Consider the following 21938-nt stretch of genomic DNA (forward strand, 5'->3'; position numbering starts at 1 on the left):
GATGCTATGTGCAGTTTACTTTAATCATCATCATTCATCTACACAACAAATACTGACAAACAATTTTATTTATGTACTTTACTGAGATGTGTTATTGAGCCATTGTTATTTGTTTATGAAAAAAATGTCCAAAAAGTGTCTTTTTCTTTTCTTTTGTTAGATGACACTGACTAATGCAGCACATTGATGTATGCAAATGCAGAATTAAATCATGTTAGGGGACCAGTAAAATGAAAACATCTTACATTTCACTCAGCTTTACTAAAATCAGGTGAAATTTTTATTGGTAGACAGTTTACACGGTAGGCTCTATCAACTGCTCATGTCATTTAAATTCAACTTACCATCCTGAGCATCAAGTTCAGCGAACAGCCCTACAAATAGGAGGCCCAAAAGGGCAAATATAGGTAACATCCGACGCCTCCTCATCTTCTATCCCAGAGCAACACAGAGGACACCTGTGAAACCACAAACATGTTATCATTGTGTCTACGTTATGCAACAAAATTTGACAATGTCCTATAGTTTCATTCAACATATACATTTTTATTTTTTTCATTATTTTACATGGCACTAAAAAAAATAACATGTTAATAAAAGAATAATGATTGAGAATTATACATTTGAGGCCTTAGCCCTTTATTTTTGCATTTTTTTTCAATTCCCTGTAAATCCTTGTTTGTTTCACATATACAGTACAGCGTTTTTTAAGGCAAATCATAATAATGAAATCATCATGATCATCATCAATATTGAAGTGATCATCTTGAATCTCAGTTTTCCTATTTGAGATGTTGCATCTGGTTAACCTCTGTGCTACATATAGTTGTGAGAAAATGATTATTCTGTCCAATAATGCCAAAAATAGCTTTCATAGGATCGGCTTGAATGAGCACATTAAAGATATCTGGGAAGGTTTTAAACATCAATCTCCAGAAAGAAGACAAGACTGCCCAAACATATGTGAGAGAAAAAGGAGATCTCAATGTATGTGCGGATATGAGTCTGAACCCCATCATCACCAGTTTTTTGGTTCAATCCAATGACCACATGATTATGTACAGCCTTTGGAATGGACAAATCAGACCATCAGACAATGAGGACTGCAATTACACACAGGAATACAATGTTTTTCTGAATATAAGTCTGTGTTGTTTTTATCTTGGAAATTCATCTATTCAGCAGGGCTGTGAAAACTCCGCGGATCCCATCATGGGGGGGTGGGGGGTGTTAGTGATGTACTCTTTAATCGTGAACATCACTGAGTTTTTAAAATGCTTATCGCAAAGCTTTCGCTTTTTTTTACGACATCGTGTAAGTTTTATAAGTCTACGGACACTGATCTGTGTGTTACAGATACAAATCAGTTTCTTTTCGCGGAGGAAAAATGCCACTCAAAGTGTAGCTGTTACGACAGTTGTCGTAAAGCAGGACTGGTTGGTTGCTGCGGCGACGCTGTGTGGCTCCTGTGTGACACTTAAGCTAAATGTAGCATGTGGACATCCCAAACTTTTAGAGCTTTCAAGTTTTTAAAAGAAGATTTGTGCAGCATGTCTGTGTCACGGAGCGACGTCGCACAAAAAGAAGATGGTGAGAAAAACTGTTTGAAAAAGTCTTATAACGACAAGAATCCGTGGAATCGTCGCTGGCTTCATCAGCACACCAGAAAGATAAAAGAAACGGGAAAAGTGAACTGTGCCCTCTCAGGAAACACGGTAAGAATTTTTCTCTCCCTGGAAAATAAACATTCTGCTGTTCAAACAGGATTTTAGACAAGATTATGTGACTTTTTTTCACTAATCTAGACTTTCTTTCATTGTAAAAAGACATTGTGGCTTTGAATGGATTTAGGCTGCGTGAATTTACACACAAGAATATAAGTGACTTTTTACTATAAGGTATGTTACTGATATTTTACCATGATTTTGCAAATATTCTACAAGCTGTAGCTGTGGTTTTTGAAATGCTGTAACAGTCTTTTCAGTCTTCATAAATTTCATGTAGTTTAATTGTTCTCAGTAAATGCATAATTTGGTTTACATTTAAAAGGAAAATCATTCCAGGTCCTACTTCCACGTCATATTTTGTTATTTCAACATCATCACTGACAGGTCAAATAAAAGGTTGAATGTAGGATCATTTAAATATGCACTAATTTTGAGATTTGTTCTTCCAGGAGATGCTGAAAAAGTATCATTAGATAAAAACTTAATTGTGGGGCCCCACAGGGCCCTAGACCCCAGCTCCTGGAAGCTGTGCACCCGCCCCCCGACCCCCTGCAAATTTTCCTTGGATTTTACAATTTTTATTTCACAGCCTTGATTCAGTGGGGTCTTCAGGGTCTACACTGTTACATGTTTTATATATTATACAAGGGCTGTGAATAAAAGTATCTGACCTTATTATTTTTTTCAAAAACCATATAGATTTGAATCACATGTGATTACATCAGACATGCTTGAACCCTCGTGGGCATGCGAGAGTTTTTTCACGCCTGTCGGTTACGTCATTCGCCTGTGGGCAGTCTTTGAGTGAGGAGTGGCCCACCCTCTCGTCAATTTTTTCATTGTTTAGGAATGGCTCAGAGACTGCTGCTTTGTTTCAAAACCTGTAAGGCACAACTGAGTGGACACCATTTGATAAATTCAGCTGGTTTTCAGTGAAAATTTTAACAGCTGATGAGATATTTTGGTCTGTAAGTGTTGCTTTAAGGACGGCCCACGGCGCCTGATGGCGAGCTGCGCTCCGAGGCGGCATCGTCTCACTGTTTCAAGCTGAAAACTTCCACATTTCAGGCTCTGTTCACCCAGTAAGTCGTGAGATAACAGAGAACTTTCAGAAGAGCTCGGGATCAGCAGTTTATTCGGACATTCCACTGTTAAAGGACATTTTTTAATGAAAGAACGTGCGGGCAGAGTCGCATGTTGGGCCGGACCCGACCGCGGGGGGTCGCCACAGGAAAAACACCTCCGTTGGAAACCTTAACAGACAAGTTGGAACATGCCCAGCTGTTAAACAATTTCTCAGATACTCACTTGCTGAAAGCCAAATGGTTTTCAACACGGAGGTGTTTTTCATGTCGCGGCGCAGACGGATTTGCCACGTCATCACGGATCTGACTCGGCAAATTCGTCCGCACGTTCTTTCATTACAAAATCTCCTTTAACAGTGGAATGTCCGGGTAAACTCCTGATGCCGGCTTCTTCTGAATCTTCTCTGTTCTCTGACGACGACCTGGGTGAACAGAGCCTTAAATTAGGATGTTTTCAGCTCGAAACAGCCAGACGGACACCACCTCCGACCGCGCTGCGCCGATCCGCTTTGTGGGCTGTCCTTAAAGCGAAAGAAACTCCACAATCTCTCATCAGCCGTTAAACTTCTCACCGAAAACCAGCAGAATTTCTCGAATAGTGTCCACTCGGATATCCCTCACAGGTCCTGAAAAAATTTTGATAAAGCAACGCACGCCGTCTCCAGCGGCTTCTCAGACAAAGAGATTCCGACAGGCAGGGTGGAGCACTCCTCACTCAAGGCCTGCCCACAGGCGAATGACATCACGGACACGCGTGAAAAAACTCACGCATGCGCACGAGGGTTCAAGCATGTCTGGTGTAATCGCACGTGATTCAAATCCATATAGTTTTTTTTTTTAAATAAAACTGCCGGTTAGTTTTATCACAGACCTCGTATATATATATCTGCAACAGTAGGTGGTGCCAAATATGCATGCCCCCCCCAGCACTGAAACTTTCTTTGGAAGCAGTTGCTGGTGAGTGCTGTTTTTAATCACCATATGCATTATAAGCTTGTTGTTGTCTGTTTATTGTTGTGATAGAAACAAAAACCCACACTCGGCACTTTTTAAAAAATGAAAACACAAAGATGAAGTGCCATGCCAGTGCTTTTCTGCCAGAAAAACAAAACAAAACACTATTTAAACACGGTTATAATAAAAAGTTGTAATGAAAGCATACAGGACAGTCACACACAGCGCTGTTCTACCTTTACAGTTAGAACAGACGAGGCATGATGTATGCAGAGAAGCGTAAACAGTACATACAGAAACGAAGGTCTATTCCATGGTCAACCTTGACTGATGAAGGTCTGAAATAAAAAGATTAACTTCCATCCATCCATCCATCCATTTTCTTCTGCTTATCCTAGGTCGGGTCGCGGGGGCAGCAGCTCAAGCAAAGCCGCCCAGACCTCCCGATCCATACACACCTCCCCCAGCTCCTCCGGGGGGACCCTGAGGTGTTCCCAAGCCAGCTGAGCTATGTAGTCCCTCCAGTGTGATCTGGGTCTTCCACGGGGCCTCCTCCCGATGGGACATGCCTGGAACACCTCTCCAGCGAGGCGTCCAGGGGGTATCCAGAAAAGATGCCTGAGCCACCTCAGCTGGCTCCTTTCGACGTGGAGGAGCAGCGGCTCAACTCCGAGCTCCTCCCGAGTGACAGAGCTCCTCACCCTATCTCTAAGGGAGCGCCCAGCCACCCTGTGGAGGAAACTCATCTCGGCCGCTTGTACTCGCGATCTTGTTCTTTCAGTCATGAGCCAAATCTCATGACCATAGGTGAGGGTCGGAACGTAGATCAGCTCTGCTCAGCTCTGTCTTCACCACGACGGTCCGATACAGCGACCGCATCACTGCAGACGCTGCACCGATCCGTCTATCGATCTCACGCTCCATCCGTCCCTCAATCGTGAACAAGACCCCAAGATACTTAAACTCTTCCACCTGAGGCAAGGACACCCCACCGACCTGAAGACGGCAAGGCACCTTTTTCCGGTCGAGAACCATGGCCTCGGATTTGGAGGTGCTGATCCTCATCCCGGACGCTTCACACTCGGCTGTGAACTGCCCCAGTGCACGCTGAAGGTCATGGTTTGATGAAGCCAACAGAACCACATCGTCCGCAAACAGCAGAGATGAGATTCTGTGGTTCCCAAACCGGACCCCCTCTACACCCTGGCTGCACCTAGAAATTCTGTCCATAAAGGTAATGAACAGAACCGGTGACAAAGGGCAGCCCTGGCAGAGGCCAACGTGCACTGGAAACAGGTTTGACTTACTACCGGCAATGCGAACCAAGCTCCTGCTGCGGTCATACAGGGAGCGGATAGCCCTTAGCAAAGGACCCCGGACCCTGTACACCCATAGCACCCCCCACAGGGCGCCTCGAGGGACACGGTCAAACACCTTCTCCAGATCCACAAAGCACATGTGGACTGGTTGGGTGAACTCCCATGAACCCTCGAGCACCCGATGGAGGGTGTAGAGCTGGTCCAGGGTGCCGCGACCAGGACGAAAACCACACTACGCCTCCTTAATCCGAGGTTCGACTATCGGTCAAATTCTCCTCTCCAACACCCTGGAATAGACCTTACCGGGGAGGCTGAGGAGTGTGATCCCCTATAGTTGGAACACACCCTCCGGTCCCCCTTCTTAAACAGAGGGACCACCACCCTGGTCTGCCAATCCAGGGGTACTGTCCCTGACCACCACGCGATGCTGCAGAGACTGTCAACCAGGACAGTCCCACAACATCCAGAGACCCAAGGTACTCAGGACGAAATCCGTCCTGAGAAGATTAACTTCATGGTACTAAATTCACCGCTCATCAAACAACACTCAAGTAGCCAAGAAATTTAATATACAACAGAGTGTAATGTTAGAAGATGGTGAGCCCAAAAAGACCATCATAAAAATGTTAACAGTCAGATAAACTTACCCTGGCCCTAAAAGTAGCACTTTTAAGAGAGATTGAGAGGAACGGGTAAGTATGTGGTTAAAAAAAAAGACATGAGCAGCAGATTATAAATACCACGCTACCAATTTTTTAGTTAACCCCACATTTCCAAACACTTTTGGAAGGGCCCTCAAATTGCATACTGGAGAGTGTCTTGTTGTTACATCTAAGGTGTTAAACTTTTGCTCATCTTCTCATTGGAAGGTGTCATGCTGCATGGTTCTACTAAACAAGATTTTGCTGGGAGGTTTTTTTTTTTTTTTTGCTCCATCTATCTGATCACCTTGAAGAACAGAATACAATATATTGGTGCACAGCAGCGGCTCCAAATTCCAGTCCTCAGGGATCCCTATTCAGCATATTTTTCATTTCTCCCTGCTAACACTCAATGCTGATTAGCTGCTTCCTGTGTTTGTGAGTTCTTGATCAATTGATCCAACCTCAATGAGTTCATCAGCTTTTTGAAGAATAGAGAAACATGGAAAAATGATCTGAATAGGGATCCTTGAGGACCAGAACTGGGAACCACTGGTGTACAGTATGGAAACATTTACAAAATGAGAAGCAGCACAGAAAGAATTGCTCCAGTGCTCTGCTGTCCCTTAATGAATTGTGGGGTGGGTGATGATTTGTTATGTACATCATTTCAGCTGTTCTACACAAGAAACAACAAATGTCCTTAACTTTTTTGGGCCTGCAGCCGAGACTACATGAGGACATATAGTTCTGTGTGTAAGCTCAGGAGGGATCGCCATGTGTTGAAATAATCAAAACCACCTGTTAAAACCACGAGCCAATGTGCTTTAGTAGTTAACTTGGCCTGGCAGACTGAATTTTCCAAATCATACAATAACGTGTTCTTAAGAGAGGTGTTGGACTGAACAGTCTAGTTTTAAAATGGGAGTTCAGGTTTTGTCTTTACTCAGAGTTTCCCTTGTTGTTCATTTTAAGAAACATTCAAGGAAATGATGGAAAGATCACACGGTGCTGGCTACTGCCGTTTTAAATTCAGCTCATCCAGAAAGTGGTTGAGAGAAGCAGAAGAGATCCTGCATATTTATGCAATGAGCTGTTTCACAAACAACAACAACAACAACAACGTTTTAATTATTAACTCAAAATCCAACATAATCCTCCTGGATTATTTTCATGATATTGTTTCAGACAAATTCAAAGTTTCTGGATTTAGGAAATCTCTACAAGCAAGCGTTACTTTTGTAGTAATGTCTAGTCCCACTGGATAATGTTCTCTGTGCTGTTAATAAATGAAGTATTTTACTCTTTACCACAAGCACAATGGATTGGTACTTTGTATTACATCTGAATTGCATTACGGTTTCATGCCAAATGTTAAAGCCTAAAATCAACTCATCCTTAAACCTAAACAAGTCCAAACCAAGCTCTTAAACAGCTAAATGCCTTCACTTGATTAGAATGTCAACAATGTAAAACCAAAACCAGTACTCATAAAGACAAATACAAAGTCGTTAGTTTATGCTACATCTCATTATACTATACAACCCCCCCCCCCCCCCCCCCCCCCCAAAAAAACGGGATGGTGAAGAAAATGCAAAAAAAGAAAAAAAGAAAAAACAACAACAACCCTGCAGTAATTTTTACATTCACTTTGTCTTATATTCCAGTGCAGACACATACAACCCCAAGATATTTTATGGTTTGTGTGGTGAATATACATCCTGGGCAGCATGGTGGCTTACTAGCTCCGTTGCCTCACAGTGAAAAGGATTCCCACCTGGTCTTTTCTGTGTGGAGTGTGCATATTCTCCCAGTGTTTGCATGGGTTCCTGTGGGTGTGTCAGCCCTGCGACAGACTGGCAGCCTGTCCAGGGTCGATCCTTCCTACCAATGACCCTAAACTGTAATAAGTGAACATACAAAATCAATCTGCAATGCTTGTGACAAAAATTATCAATGGAAGCAAGTACCTCCCAAACTAATGAATGAATCCAGGTCAAATATTCCAAAAAAAAAATCCCACATTCACTATTGTTAATAATAATTATAACGATTATTTATATAGGATTTTCCCAGGAATCAGAGCACAAAACAATATAAACTCTAATAATAAAATAACAAAAGCCAATAATTGAAAGTACACTACAAAAATGTGCATAAACCCTAAATTAAACGGCTGATAATACAGAAAAAAAGGTGCAACTTATACTCCAGTGGGGCTTATACTCCGGTAGTCAAATCCTCCACTAACACCTAGCAGTCTCACCACATTCCATTTCGGAAATATTTTCCACACAAACATGTCATCTCTGACTTACAACTAAATTGCTGGGATGCACAGATAGTCTTTGACCCCTCAAAAAGGTGTTTACCATGAGGAAAGTTTAGAGTAGCCAATGGTTTCAAGGGGAATTTCTTTAACAACCTCTGGTCCTGCCTGTAGACACGCACCAAAACCTCAGCATAAACAGTGACTCCATGGTGGAGTGTGAGAACAGTGATACTGGGATAATTACTGTGTTTAGGTCTGTTTTATTGGTAAGTGCAGAAGAGAGAGACGCCTCGACACTGTGCAAGAATGCTGCATTTTGCCATGTCAGGATGTGCAGTATTCCTGGGAACTCCTGTCTTTTTCTGTATAAATGTGGTTTTCTTCCTTAGTATGTTCATTAAACACCAAATTTATTATTATTATTTTTAAGTTAGAGAATTGTATCAACAGTATATTACTGAAAGCAACACAAAAAACCTGATTACTTAAAGGTTTATGGCCCAATTAATAGATAAATTAATAGACCATAATAATCAATAAATAATGAATTAATCAACATGCTTCAGCAAAACCAGAGGCTAGTTCAACCACAACATTTCAGTTTGAAAGGTAAAGGGTACTTGCAACAAATGATTTGATATTTAGAAGTGTTTTCAGTATTTTTGCTTTATTTAATGGATTTATTTATTCATTTTCCTACATCAGATTTATGCACAGTTCTGTTTGTCCAAAGTAGTCTCTGAGGCAGCTTCCTCTGATGAGCTCAGCGCCATCTTGTGGAGAATGCACAGTATGACAACAGTGAACAGCTGCAGATATTTGACTTCTTTATTGCCTCCTTCTACCCTCCTCGTTGATCCAGGCTTGGGACCAGAACTCACAATGTACTGGCTGCACAAACCCCATGTTAGTGAAGCAGATAACAGAATATTTACAGAGGAATCTTTCAAATGGTGAAACAAGCACCAAATCTGGCACAAATACTCCTTAGACATTACTATTTTTGTAAAAGCATGTTAGCCACCTACATTTTCAATAGGCAGCCAGGTAGGGGTCAACTGAAGAATTACACTGGGATCAAAATTTAAAAATGCTCCAATCATATTGAAACCTATACTACATTATTTGTCTGATCACCATGATTCCAAAAATGTGTAGTTTGGACTATCTGTGACTGAATGTTATGGAGTTACGGGGTAAAAACAGCAAGAATGGTGACAAAGGTCAGTTTCAGTTTATACAGGGGTCAAAAGATAAAGTTGGTCCAATTTTGGTATTAAAAAAGTGGTGCAAATTATTGGTTGCAGCTAATAGAATTAATAAATGAAATAGTTCTGACTGTGTTGAATGGTTGGTCTCCAAAGTAAAGGTCAAACGAGCAACGTCCATTGGATTCTATGACATGTGACATATGTTACCACATGACATGATAATTAAGCATGACACGTGCAAACTATTCCTTTTCAAAACCCTATTAACTCAACCAATAATTTGCAACACTTTTTACCAAAATTGGACCAACTTTAACTTTTGACCCCTGTACAAACTGAAATTCTAGTCCAATTACATTTCTTCCGCAAATCTGATTGGCTAAACGTGTGAGATTTCTGACCATAAAATATGGTGTTGACGGTGGCAAAATATTCGTCATTTCGCATTTGATGTATTACGTCGCGCCCTGACCGTGCTGTCAGCTGAGAGGGAGAGAAACTGGTGGAGCGACGATGATGCGGAAATGGGTAAATTTAATCTATCATATGAAAGTATTGATGTGGACTCTGATACAGAATTACTCAATGCAGTTGACCAGATGGAGAAGTCTGTGGGTCTGCTCACCGAATTTCCAGTTTGGCATGAAGATGCTGTTGCTACGGTAAGCTTCGCTGACCAAAGTAAATATTGCAATTACTGCTGTGATAACCGATAAATACAATACTAACGGTGATTATTTGATGACTCTGGACCAGGAATCTAGCAACATTTGCCTAAAACTACGGTCTGCGTTAAAGGTTTATCGAACTATATTATTATGGCGGTATTTCACTGAGAACACGGATCCAGGTCGAATTACTTACAGAAAAATAATCCGTGCAAACGATGGAATTGGATTGGCATGGGAATAACCCCCTTGTGTCTGATGATTTGCGGACGCTAATGCTGGATTTTACGGTCGCAAATTGAGTTTTACCAGCAACATATTAGCGACACGTTAGGGTAATTCCCTAATTGAACATTGTCACCATTTTTGCTGTTTTTACCCCATAACTCCATAACATTTAGTCATAGATAGTTCAAACTATAGCTTTTTGGAATCTTTGTGATCAGACAAATAATGTGGTGTAGTTTTCAATCTGATTGGAGTATTTTTGAATTTTGACCCATGTGTAATTCTTCAGTTGACCCCTACCTGACTCCCTATTGAAAATTTAGGTGGCTAATGTGCTTTTACAAAAGAGTGATGTCTAAGGAGTATGTGTGCCTATTTTGGTGCTTGTTTACAGAAATGAACAATTGTTATAGTTATCTGCTCCACTATGTAGTTGAGTTATAGTTTCCATTTATTATGAATCAAGTTTAGTGATAGATGATCAGACATGTTAATTTTATAACAAAGCAACTATTCCAATTTACCACTACTTTCAGCGTTACCAAGATTTACACTGAAACGGTCTCAGATGAAGCAGCAGAATGAGCACAGGGTTAAGACGGCAGTCCTGTCTGCCTTTTTTACCACAAACCTTCACTGTCTGCAGTGGATTGCCAAAGTTTGCTTCAAAGCTTGACACTTGCAGTTTTATCACATTTGAATCAAATGAGATTTATCCAAGGAGTAAAAGAGGCTCTTTCGCAAGCACAGGAAACCTGGGTCAGCACCGCTCGACTGGAAGCCAACACTAACGAATTATAAAAACAGAGCCGTCGCCTTCGCGGCAGTGCAGCAGGCATCCAGTTCACTGGGGTGACCATATTTATGCTGCATTATCCACTGTTTATCTTGACCACAGTTGACCGATGAGGGTTAATTTCAGAGCCACGATGACGCATCATCGCAAAACATACATCAAACATAACTTTAGATATGTTGGCAGGACAGTAAGGGACATAAAATATGACTGGGAGGGGGTCACTCTCAAACATTCCAGCACTCCAAAAGATCACGCGTTAAAATATTCTGTGAGACGTTTTACAAATATATAAAGTATCCATTAAAAGCATTTGAAAATGCTGTGACAAATATTTATCCCGGGAGTCTCCTAAAGCTGCCGCAATCCCAGTAAATCAGTAAGTTCCTGAATTTTTTTGGTCAAAAGAAAAGAAAAGAAAAACTACACACAGTCCCTTGGATGCTGGAGGTGTTTTTGTTTTCTGCTCATTTGATTTGGAAATGTGAGGTTTAGCCAACATGTCAACACTCTGGCTTCCTGTGACCACCACAGAGGAAACATGGAGGAAACATGACTGCGCCCAAGGCAATCAGGTGGGCATGGCTGGAGCATATCCCAGCAGACACGGGGCGGGAGGCGGGGTCCACCCTGGACAGCACGCCAGTCTATCACAGGGCTATGTTTAGACAGACAAACACATTCACACTTGCATGCACACCTATGGTCAGTTTAAAGCTTCCAAATCACCTAATCTGCATGTCTTTGGTAACAATTATAAAATCACCAGAATAATTCACTGCCCTATTATACCATTTACAGCAGTGGTCTTGGTGGCAACCAGACCAAAAAACTGAAAAACAAGCTCATTTCACATTTAGCTTCACCATACCTGCTCATAATTTCATAGCGGTGTCTTAGTGGTTAGCACTGGTGCCTCACAGCAAGAAGGTCATGGGGTCGCTTTCCGCCCTTTCTGTGTGGAGATTGCATGTTCTCCCTGTGTCTGTGTGGGATTCCTCCTGGCACTCCGGTTTCCTCCCACAATCAGAAACATGATTATTTAGGGGCTGCTCCTTTCTTTCCCCCTGACCAAGGCAACCTCTACATCTGGAGTTGGTCCCCGGGCGCTGGACTGTGGCTGCCCGCTGTGCCTAGTGGATGGATTGTGTCTAATTGTAATTAGGATGGATAAATATAGAGGACAAATTTCATTCTATGTATGCATATGTGTACAATGACAATAAAGGCTCTATTCTATTCTATTCTGATTATTTGTTGCACCAATCCCACATTCATCCAGCAGATGGCAGTGGTCAGCAAGTGCTGAATAGGTCTATGGGACATTGCAGTAGCCAACATGCATTTGGCTGCTTGGGTTAACTATCAGCATTGCAGAATTTCAACAAACCGTTTCTATTTTATATGTGTAAATCTGTCAAGTGAGTTTTCATTGAAATCCCCATTTTAAACTGCAGTTTTCTCCCATTTAAAAAAAATGGACTTACTGGGTTTTGTATCTGAACCTGTCGTATTTAGGCTTTTTCAAAGTCTGTAGGAAAATGTAGATGAAATGCCAGTATTTTTTTTAGTTTATTACTCTATGTACAATTATGTCAAAGATACAACTTTATGGGACCATTTCTGTTCCGCTGGACCATTCTGTCTGTGCTTGATCAGTACCTGCTCAACTCACATGCTCTCATCTAAAGGCTTTTGCACAGATATTTAGTGCTAGAAGGGGTGGTTGAGAAGTTTTGAACATGACCCATAAAAAGGAGTTTATGGTTCTCCAGCTTTTGTATTCTGAGAATCCTGTTAGGGTTGTGTCTTGGTAGGGTTGTTTTTGGGGATTTTGCCCCTGTGTTTTTCCCCTCTCGTCCTTTTGGGTCCTCAGCGCTCCTGTTCTGTCTGGTAGGAGTGAGCATCTCTCTCTGCTCTGCTCTGTTTCTCTCTCTCTCTCCTCCATTCATATCCTACTTATGCTTTATTCTGTTAGTTCCAGCCTGCTTCATTTGTGCCACACCTCATCACCTCTTCTGTGTCACATCTGTTCTTGTCAATGCCTTTGTCTGTTTTCTCTTCAGCCTTTGTCTTGTTATGTATCTTCTCACTTTTGCCTCTGACATCTTGTATATGTGTTCTGACTCTATCCCCCTCTGGTGTTCAGTTATATTCCTGCATGTCTTTGTTTCTGTTCTGACCTTGTAGCCCCCTCTGCTGTTTTGTGACGTTCCTGCAGATTTCGAGTTAATGGTCTACACCTGCTTGGATCTCCAGCTGGCTGTGATTGAGTGTGTTAGCTAATGAGACTTTGCTCAGGCTCAGTTATGGATTCATTGGTTTCAGTTGTGTTGTTTTGTCCTTTGGTCTTCAGTGTCTGCACATTATGAGTAATCAGCTTTGTATTGCATTGAGATGTCCCTCCTGTGACTTTTCCCTGCACTTTTCCAGTGTGTTAAAGTGTTTACCTGTAAGTTCACCCTTTGAAAGGAAGAGCATTTTTCTCAGTTTTTCCCAGTCTCCCATTTCACTTTGTGTTTTTGAACTCTCTTTTGAGATAAAGACTATCCTGTGCACATTCCTTGTGTTGTGTCCCACATTCCTTGTGTTGTAAAAGTCCTTTGGGAATGAGACTCGGAGTTGTGTAAGAGACTTTGTGTTTTTGGAACTCTTATGAGAAGGAGACTCTGTGTTTTGGTGCACACCTTAGTGTGTAAAAGACTCGGCATATTGAACCCTCCTTTTAGAGGAAGGAAGTTTTAAGTTGAATTACCATCTGTGCGGAAGACTATTTGTGTTGAACTCTCACTTTTAATGAAATTTACTCCTTAGTTGAACTCCCCTTTCCTAAGTACTCACCCTGTTGAAGGAAACTACTCCTTGGTTCTACTCACCCTGTTAAAGAAGACTACTTGCCTAAGAAGACTAGTCCTGAGTTGAACTTGCATATTATTTATTATTTTTGCATATTATTTATTTTAGAAAACTTGCCACATGGCCACAGTGCTGGCACAGATGGTGCTTCATAATATAAGCAGTATACTGATTTTCTTAAGTACCATCTGACACAAAGTCAACACAGTGGTACACAAGGATTGCTCAGAGAAACCAAAGACATCCCATCTTTGTTGTAGGTCACTGGTGAGTTCAGGTCTCACAAGTGCACAAGACCAGAAGCACAAGGGCTGTAAAGACTTGGACCTTCAATCTCCTCCACAGGTATTGACATCACCTTCTGGTAGGCAGACAAAACTACAACTTCATTGACTTAGTAATTGATGGCAGAAATACACTGCCCTGCTTAAATGCAGTTGAAATCTTTTTGTGGAATGAAATAAAAATATTTAAAGGAAGTGTCAGTTTTTGGCTGCAAGTGTAGTCAGGAACTAGAGTACTTTTTGCCTCTGATACTCTGAAGGAACTCATTCACATCCATCTTGAGTACATGAATATGACGGCAACAAATCCTTCTATATACTCTGGCAGCATGTGTGCCATACGTACAGAAGTGTGCTGCCACCACACCATTCATTCATTCTGAGAACCTGCTTAGTCCAGTTAAAGGTCATGGGGGGGACTAGAGCCTAACCCAGTGGTCATTGAGCAAGTAGCGAGGTACATTCCGGACTGGCTGCCAGTGTATCACAGAGCTGACACACAGACTAACACATTCACACCTATGGTCAATTTAGAACCTCCAGCTGACTTAACCTGCATATCTTTGGAAGTGGGAGGAAGCCGGAGTGCACGGAGGCAACGCCAGTAAAAATATAAATTGCTCAGTATCACATTATGATGTGAAACTTTACATACAATAACAAAATATTTTCATGTTACTATGACATGCAAACTTATCTGTATTGTGTTAAGTGTATCGCGTGATTGAATTTTCTTTATCCAATGTGGCTGCAATATGCTTCAATACCACACACAAATTACATCTCACAGATGATAAAAAGAAGAAACTCCAATTCCTACAATCTTGTGGGTGTATAGTAGTCACAATGCCGCCCTTTTACATATATGCCATTTCGTTTTGTTTTTGTTTTTTGGGACCTATAAGGTCATAGTATATTCAGCTCAGAGGAATATAATGGTCTATAGAGTTTTGGTATGCATCTAGATAAATTTTCCACTTGCAGAACACGACTGTGATGTGACAATAAGATTTTGCTGTGCAAGAGTTGGAACCCACAAATTTGCCATTTAAAGAAAGGACCACAAACAAGTTCCAAATGCATCATATAAATCCATCAAAATCCTCGTCAGAACAATATTAACTGCATATTGTTGCCATGAAACAAAACAGAGGTTCCATTACCACAGAGCTGTCAGCATGACAGTTTTTATATTTGAATGTGTGCTCGCGCACACACAGCAAAATCACACGGAAAAAAAATGGGAAATTTTAATTGGTCCTGCAGCATTCTGCCTCATTCCTTCTCATTCACACGTTTTCTGTCATGCCTCAATTGGCTTTCATTCCCCTTCTCTCCAGTGAAAAACGTCCACCTGCCCAAACTGTCCAAAGCCCACTTTTTTCTCTTATGAGAAATCACAACGTTATCTTCAAACATAGTGGAGACTCCATCTGATCCCTCAACATGAGCATTAACAATTCAAATTCCCCTGAACCTATCCTGTATTCCTGCTGCATGCATATTCTGCACCACCCTCACATAATTCTCTGCCACCTCGGACATCCTCACAATGCTTCCTCTCTGGATCCTATTAAACTCAAATGATCCAGGGTTTATTTTGGCATATGTGATGCTAGGATCACATTGCACACATTAAGTCATTTAACAAAAGTCTACAACTTAACAAACACCAGGTGTGATAACAGACTTTTCAGAGATCCTGATACTGACACTACTTTCACTATTGCATGCAAGCAATCTGTGTCTAAGTCTACAACATTTGTACAGTTCTGTTTGGGTATATTCAATAAAACCTTGCTCTGCCTTCTGTAAAATACAACAGAGACTCTAAAAAACCTGAAATCTCCATTTCAGTTTGAACAAAAACTACACAGATTTGACACATCTGTCAAAACAAACCAAAACATTCCTGTAAGAATGCATTTTATATATGTGTGTAAATTGCATTTCCATTGTACGTTGTTGCACATTTATAGATGCTGTTTGTTTTTCCGTGTCCTGGTAATCATAAATTGTGTTCCCTGTCTTCCTCTCTCACATGCACGTAAAATACAGTGCACCCTGTTTATACTAAGCAGTTGAAATTTGTCCAAGTATCAAGATAAAATGTATTTAATAAACAGTGTCAGCGAGTAAGCTATATATCATGCACTGAGCTTAATGGATCCCATATGGCATTGGCTCAACATCAGTAGTTACCTCACTACTGCGCTACTGGACTAATCCATCTATATTGCACAATCAGTGTCATTTCTTTATGCATGAATATATTGTGACGTCTTCTTTCCCTTATGCAAAGCACGTGTTTTTGTTTTGTTACATAGGATGCAATAAATCTTATTATGGTTTTCAAATAGCTGTTTCATTTTTCCTTCAATGTTTTTTTTTTTTTTGGCTTTTACTTTTCTGTCGCTGCATTTACATGGCTTTTTATTCCTTTACATATCATCTATTGTCTTGTATTGTTTCAAATCTGTGTGAATGGTGTTTTGATTACACTCACACAACATGCACGTTGTTGGTCCTGTGTGTCCATGTGAGAACAAAATAACTGAGTTTTAATCTAATTTGGACCAAGCCAAGGACAAAGCGACTTGATTTTAAGAAAAAATTGTTAAAAAAAATCAAACAGACCAAAGTAAAATAAAAAATTTACCTTCTACTTTTATATACAGAATATTTAGCTATTTTGAGGAACTCGTTAAAGATAAGCTTGCTTGCCTCTACTGGTGGTTGGCTCTCACTGCGGTATTGTATCACTTCCTGTTCCGGAGCACAGCGGTGTTTTTCTGTATCTGTTAGCTGTTTAATCTGCGCAGTTAGATTGATCTAGTTATCTAGATTACGATTTGTTTCCCATTGTAATCTTTACGTGCCTTAACTAAAGCACTCATTCTGCTGAATCACCTCTAAATTATTTACACATTATTCACTTTGCGTGTTTTTAGGAATCCGCTAGCTTAGCGTAGCTACTAGCTCTTAGCCGATTTAGCATGGCGGCTTCTCCTGTCTCTCCCGCACTTTTCTGCTCTGGGTGTGAAATGTTTAGTTATTCCTCGGCCTCCTTTAGCAGTAATGGTACTTGTAATAAGTGTAGCTTATTCGTAGCTTTGGAGGCCAGGCTGGGCGAATTGGAGACTCGGCTCCGCACCGTGGAAAATTCTACAGCTAGCCAGGCCCCTGTAGTCGGTGCGGACCAAGGTAGCTTAGCCGCCGTTAGTTCCCCTCTGGCAGATCCCGAGCAGCCGGGAAAGCAGGCTGACTGGGTGACTGTGAGGAGGAAGCGTAGCCCTAAACAGAAGCCCCGTGTACACCGCCAACCCGTTCACATTTCTAACCGTTTTTCCCCACTCGACGACACACCCGCCGAGGATCAAACTCTGGTTATTGGCGACTCTGTTTTGAGAAATGTGAAGTTAGCGACACCAGCAACCATAGTCAATTGTCTTCCGGGGGCCAGAGCAGGCGACATTGAAGGAAATTTGAAACTGCTGGTTAAGGCTAAGCGTAAATTTGGTAAGATTGTAATTCACGTCGGCAGTAATGACACCCGGTTACGCCAATCGGAGGTCACTAAAATTAACATTAAATCGGTGTGTAACTTTGCAAAAACAATGTCGGACTCTGTAGTTTTCTCTGGGCCCCTCCCCAATCAGACCGGGAGTGACATGTTTAGCCGCATGTTCTCCTTGAATTGCTGGCTGTCTGAGTGGTGTCCAAAAATGAGGTGGGCTTCATAGATAATTGGCAAAGCTTCTGGGGAAAACCTGGTCTTGTTAGGAGAGACGGCATCCATCCCACTTTGGATGGAGCAGCTCTCATTTCTAGAAATCTGGCTAATTTTCTTAAATCCTCCAAACCGTGACTATCCAGGGTTGGGACCAGGAAGCAGAGTTGTAGTCTTACACACCTCTCTGCAGCTTCTCTCCCCCTGCCATCCCTCATTACCCCATCCCCGTAGAGACGGTGCCTGCTCCCAGACTACCAATAACCAGCAAAAATCTATTTAAGCATAAAAATTCAAAAAGAAAAAATAATATAGCACCTTCTACTGCACCACAGACTAAAACAGTTAAATGTGGTCTATTAAACATTAGGTCTCTCTCTTCTAAGTCCCTGTTGGTAAATGATATAATAATTGATCAACATATTGATTTATTCTGCCTAACAGAAACCTGGTTACAGCAGGATGAATATGTTAGTTTAAATGAGTCAACACCCCCGAGTCACACTAACTGTCAGAATGCTCGTAGCACGGGCCGGGGCGGTGGATTAGCAGCAATCTTCCATTCCAGCTTATTAATTAATCAAAAACCCAGACAGAGCTTTAATTCATTTGAAAGCTTGTCTCTTAGTCTTGTCCATCCAAATTGGAAGTCCCAAAAACCAGTTTTATTTGTTATTATCTATCGTCCACCTGGTCGTTACTGTGAGTTTCTCTGTGAATTTTCAGACCTTTTGTCTGACTTAGTGCTTAGCTCAGATAAGATAATTATAGTGGGCGATTTTAACATCCACACAGATGCTGAGAATGACAGCCTCAACACTGCATTAATCTATTATTAGACTCTATTGGCTTTGCTCAAAAAGTAAATGAGTCCACCCACCACTTTAATCATATCTTAGATCTTGTTCTGACTTATGGTATGGAAATAGAAGACTTAACAGTATTCCCTGAAAACTCCCTTCTGTCTGATCATTTTTTAATAACATTTACATTTACTCTGATGGACTACCCAGCAGTAGGGAATAAGTTTCATTACACTAGAAGTCTTTCAGAAAGCGCTGTAACTAGGTTTAAGGATATGATTCCTTCTTTATGTTCTCTAATGCCATATAACAACACAGTGCAGAGTAGCTACCTAAACTCTGTAAGGGAGATAGAGTATCTCGTCAATAGTTTTACATCCTCATTGAAGACAACTTTGGATGCTGTAGCTCCTCTGAAAAAGAGAGCTTTAAATCAGAAGTGTCTGACTCCATGGTATAACTCTCAAACTCGTAGCTTAAAGCAGATAACCCGTAAGTTGGAGAGGAAATGGCGTCTCACTAATTTAGAAGATCTTCACTTAGCCTGGAAAAAGAGTCTGTTGCTCTATAAAAAAGCCCTCCGTAAAGCTAGGACATCTTTCTACTCATCACTAATTGAAGAAAATAAGAACAACCCCAGGTTTCTTTTCAGCACTGTAGCCAGGCTGACAAAGAGTCAGAGCTCTATTGAGCTGAGTATTCCATTATCTTTAACTAGTAATGAGTTCATGACTTTCTTTGCTAACAAAATTTTAACTATTAGAGAAAAAATTACTCATAACCATCCCAAAGACGTATCGTTATCTTTGGCTGCTTTCAGTGATGCCGGTATTTGGTTAGACTCTTTCTCTCCGATTGTTCTGTCTGAGTTATTTTCATTAGTTACTTCATCCAAACCATCAACATGTTTATTAGACCCCATTCCTACCAGGCTGCTCAAGGAAGCCCTACCATTATTTAATGCTTCGATCTTAAATATGATCAATCTATCTTTGTTAGTTGGCTATGTACCACAGGCTTTTAAGGTGGCAGTAATTAAACCATTACTTAAAAAGCCATCACTTGACCCAGCTATCTTAGCTAATTATAGGCCAATCTCCAACCTTCCTTTTCTCTCAAAAATTCTTGAAAGGGTAGTTGTAAAACAGCTAACTGATCATCTGCAGAGGAATGGTCTATTTGAAGAGTTTCAGTCAGGTTTTAGAATTCATCATAGTACAGAAACAGCATTAGTGAAGGTTACAAATGATCTTCTTATGGCCTCGGACAGTGGACTCATCTCTGTGCTTGTTCTGTTAGACCTCAGTGCTGCTTTTGATACTGTTGACCATAAAATTTTATTACAGAGATTAGAGCATGCCATAGGTATTAAAGGCACTGCGCTGCGGTGGTTTGAATCATATTTGTCTAATAGATTACAATTTGTTCATGTAAATGGGGAATCTTCTTCACAGACTAAAGTTAATTATGGAGTTCCACAAGGTTCTGTGCTAGGGACCAATTTTATTCACTTTATATATGCTTCCCTTAGGCAGTATTATTAGACGGTATTGCTTAAATTTTCATTGTTACGCAGATGATACCCAGCTTTATCTATCCATGAAGCCAGAGGACACACACCAATTAGCTAAACTGCAGGATTGTCTTACAGACATAAAGACATGGATGACCTCTAATTTCCTGCTTTTAAACTCAGATAAAACTGAAGTTATTGTTCTTGGCCCCACAAATCTTAGAAACATGGTGTCTAACCAGATCCTTACTCTGGATGGCATTACCCTGACCTCTAGTAATACTGTGAGAAATCTTGGAGTCATTTTTGATCAGGATATGTCATTCAAAGCGCATATTAAACAAATATGTAGGACTGCTTTTTTGCATTTACGCAATATCTCTAAAATCAGAAAGGTCTTGTCTCAGAGTGATGCTGAAAAACTAATTCATGCATTTATTTCCTCTAGGCTGGACTATTGTAATTCATTATTATCAGGTTGTCCTAAAAGTTCCCTAAAAAGCCTTCAGTTAATTCAAAATGCTGCAGCTAGAGTGCTGACGGGGACTAGAAGGAGAGAGCATATCTCACCCATATTGGCCTCTCTTCATTGGCTTCCTGTTAATTCTAGAATAGAATTTAAAATTCTTCTTCTTACTTATAAGGTTTTGAATAATCAGGTCCCATCTTATCTTAGGGACCTCATAGTACCATATCACCCCAATAGAGCGCTTCGCTCTCAGACTGCAGGCTTACTTGTAGTTCCTAGGGTTTGTAAGAGTAGAATGGGAGGCAGAGCCTTCAGCTTTCAGGCTCCTCTCCTGTGGAACCAGCTCCCAATTCAGATCAGGGAGACAGACACCCTCTCTACTTTTAAGATTAGGCTTAAAACTTTCCTTTTTGCTAAAGCTTATAGTTAGGGCTGGATCAGGTGACCCTGAACCATCCCTTAGTTATGCTGCTATAGACGTAGACTGCTGGGGGGTTCCCATGATGCACTGTTTCTTTCTCTTTTTGCTCTGTATGCACCACTCTGCATTTAATCATTAGTGATCGATCTCTGCTCCCCTCCACAGCATGTCTTTTTCCTGGTTCTCTCCCTCAGCCCCAACCAGTCCCAGCAGAAGACTGCCCCTCCCTGAGCCTGGTTCTGCTGGAGGTTTCTTCCTGTTAAAAGGGAGTTTTTCCTTCCTACTGTAGCCAAGTGCTTGCTCACAGGGGGTCGTTTTGACCGTTGGGGTTTTACATCATTATTGTATGGCCTTGCCTTACAATATAAAGCGCCTTGGGGCAACTGTTTGTTGTGATTTGGCGCTATATAAAAAAAAAATTGATTGATTGATTGATAAGACTGTGTTTACTTATAAACACTAATATGAACTCATATCACATTTCTATTAGTCACATGATCCTTGAAACATCAAACTAATTTAGAATAGCTATGTTGAGAAATTAAAGCTACGCCTATGGTTGCTATTAAACACTAACATTAAGTCATAATCATTTTTGCTGCATGACTTTTGACGTTGTCTAACCTTGAAAGGTCAAACTCAAGGTCATAACTGTTTAACTCGATATGGGTAGGTTGTGCATTGCGGGATCAAATATTAAGGTCTCACAGAACCATATGGGACCTGGATGACAAGTCCATCCCCTGTTCTTGACAGTAGCCATCTATCTGTTTCAGCTAGGTGGTAAGTGGGGGGCCCCTTGGCTTTTCCCAGCTGGGGTCCTCAACACTGAGACACCTGCATGCTGGATCATGGTGTGTGTCACAATGCAAGTGATACTTCTCATCTGAGACTGCCTTCGTAAGTGTTTATTTGACACAAAGTCATTACAACGGTACCAAAGGATCCCCTAAACAGACAA

At 41.1% G+C, this 21938-nt stretch overlaps 1 protein-coding gene across 1 annotated transcript in view; it reads right to left on the reverse strand.

Annotated features, from left to right (window-relative positions):
- Positions 1-21938, reverse strand: part of LOC117524321 (collagen alpha-3(VI) chain-like) — a 58377-nt gene that overhangs the window by 29761 nt on the left and 6678 nt on the right. Inside the window, exon 2 of the mRNA XM_034186083.1 lies at positions 345-458. Within this exon, the coding sequence (XP_034041974.1) occupies positions 345-429 (85 nt within the window). The 5' untranslated portion in view covers positions 430-458. The remainder of the gene's footprint in view (positions 1-344; positions 459-21938) is intronic.

The sequence above is a fragment of the Thalassophryne amazonica genome, chromosome 14 (genome assembly GCF_902500255.1).
Source record: "Thalassophryne amazonica chromosome 14, fThaAma1.1, whole genome shotgun sequence".
Lineage (NCBI taxonomy): Eukaryota > Metazoa > Chordata > Actinopteri > Batrachoidiformes > Batrachoididae > Thalassophryne > Thalassophryne amazonica.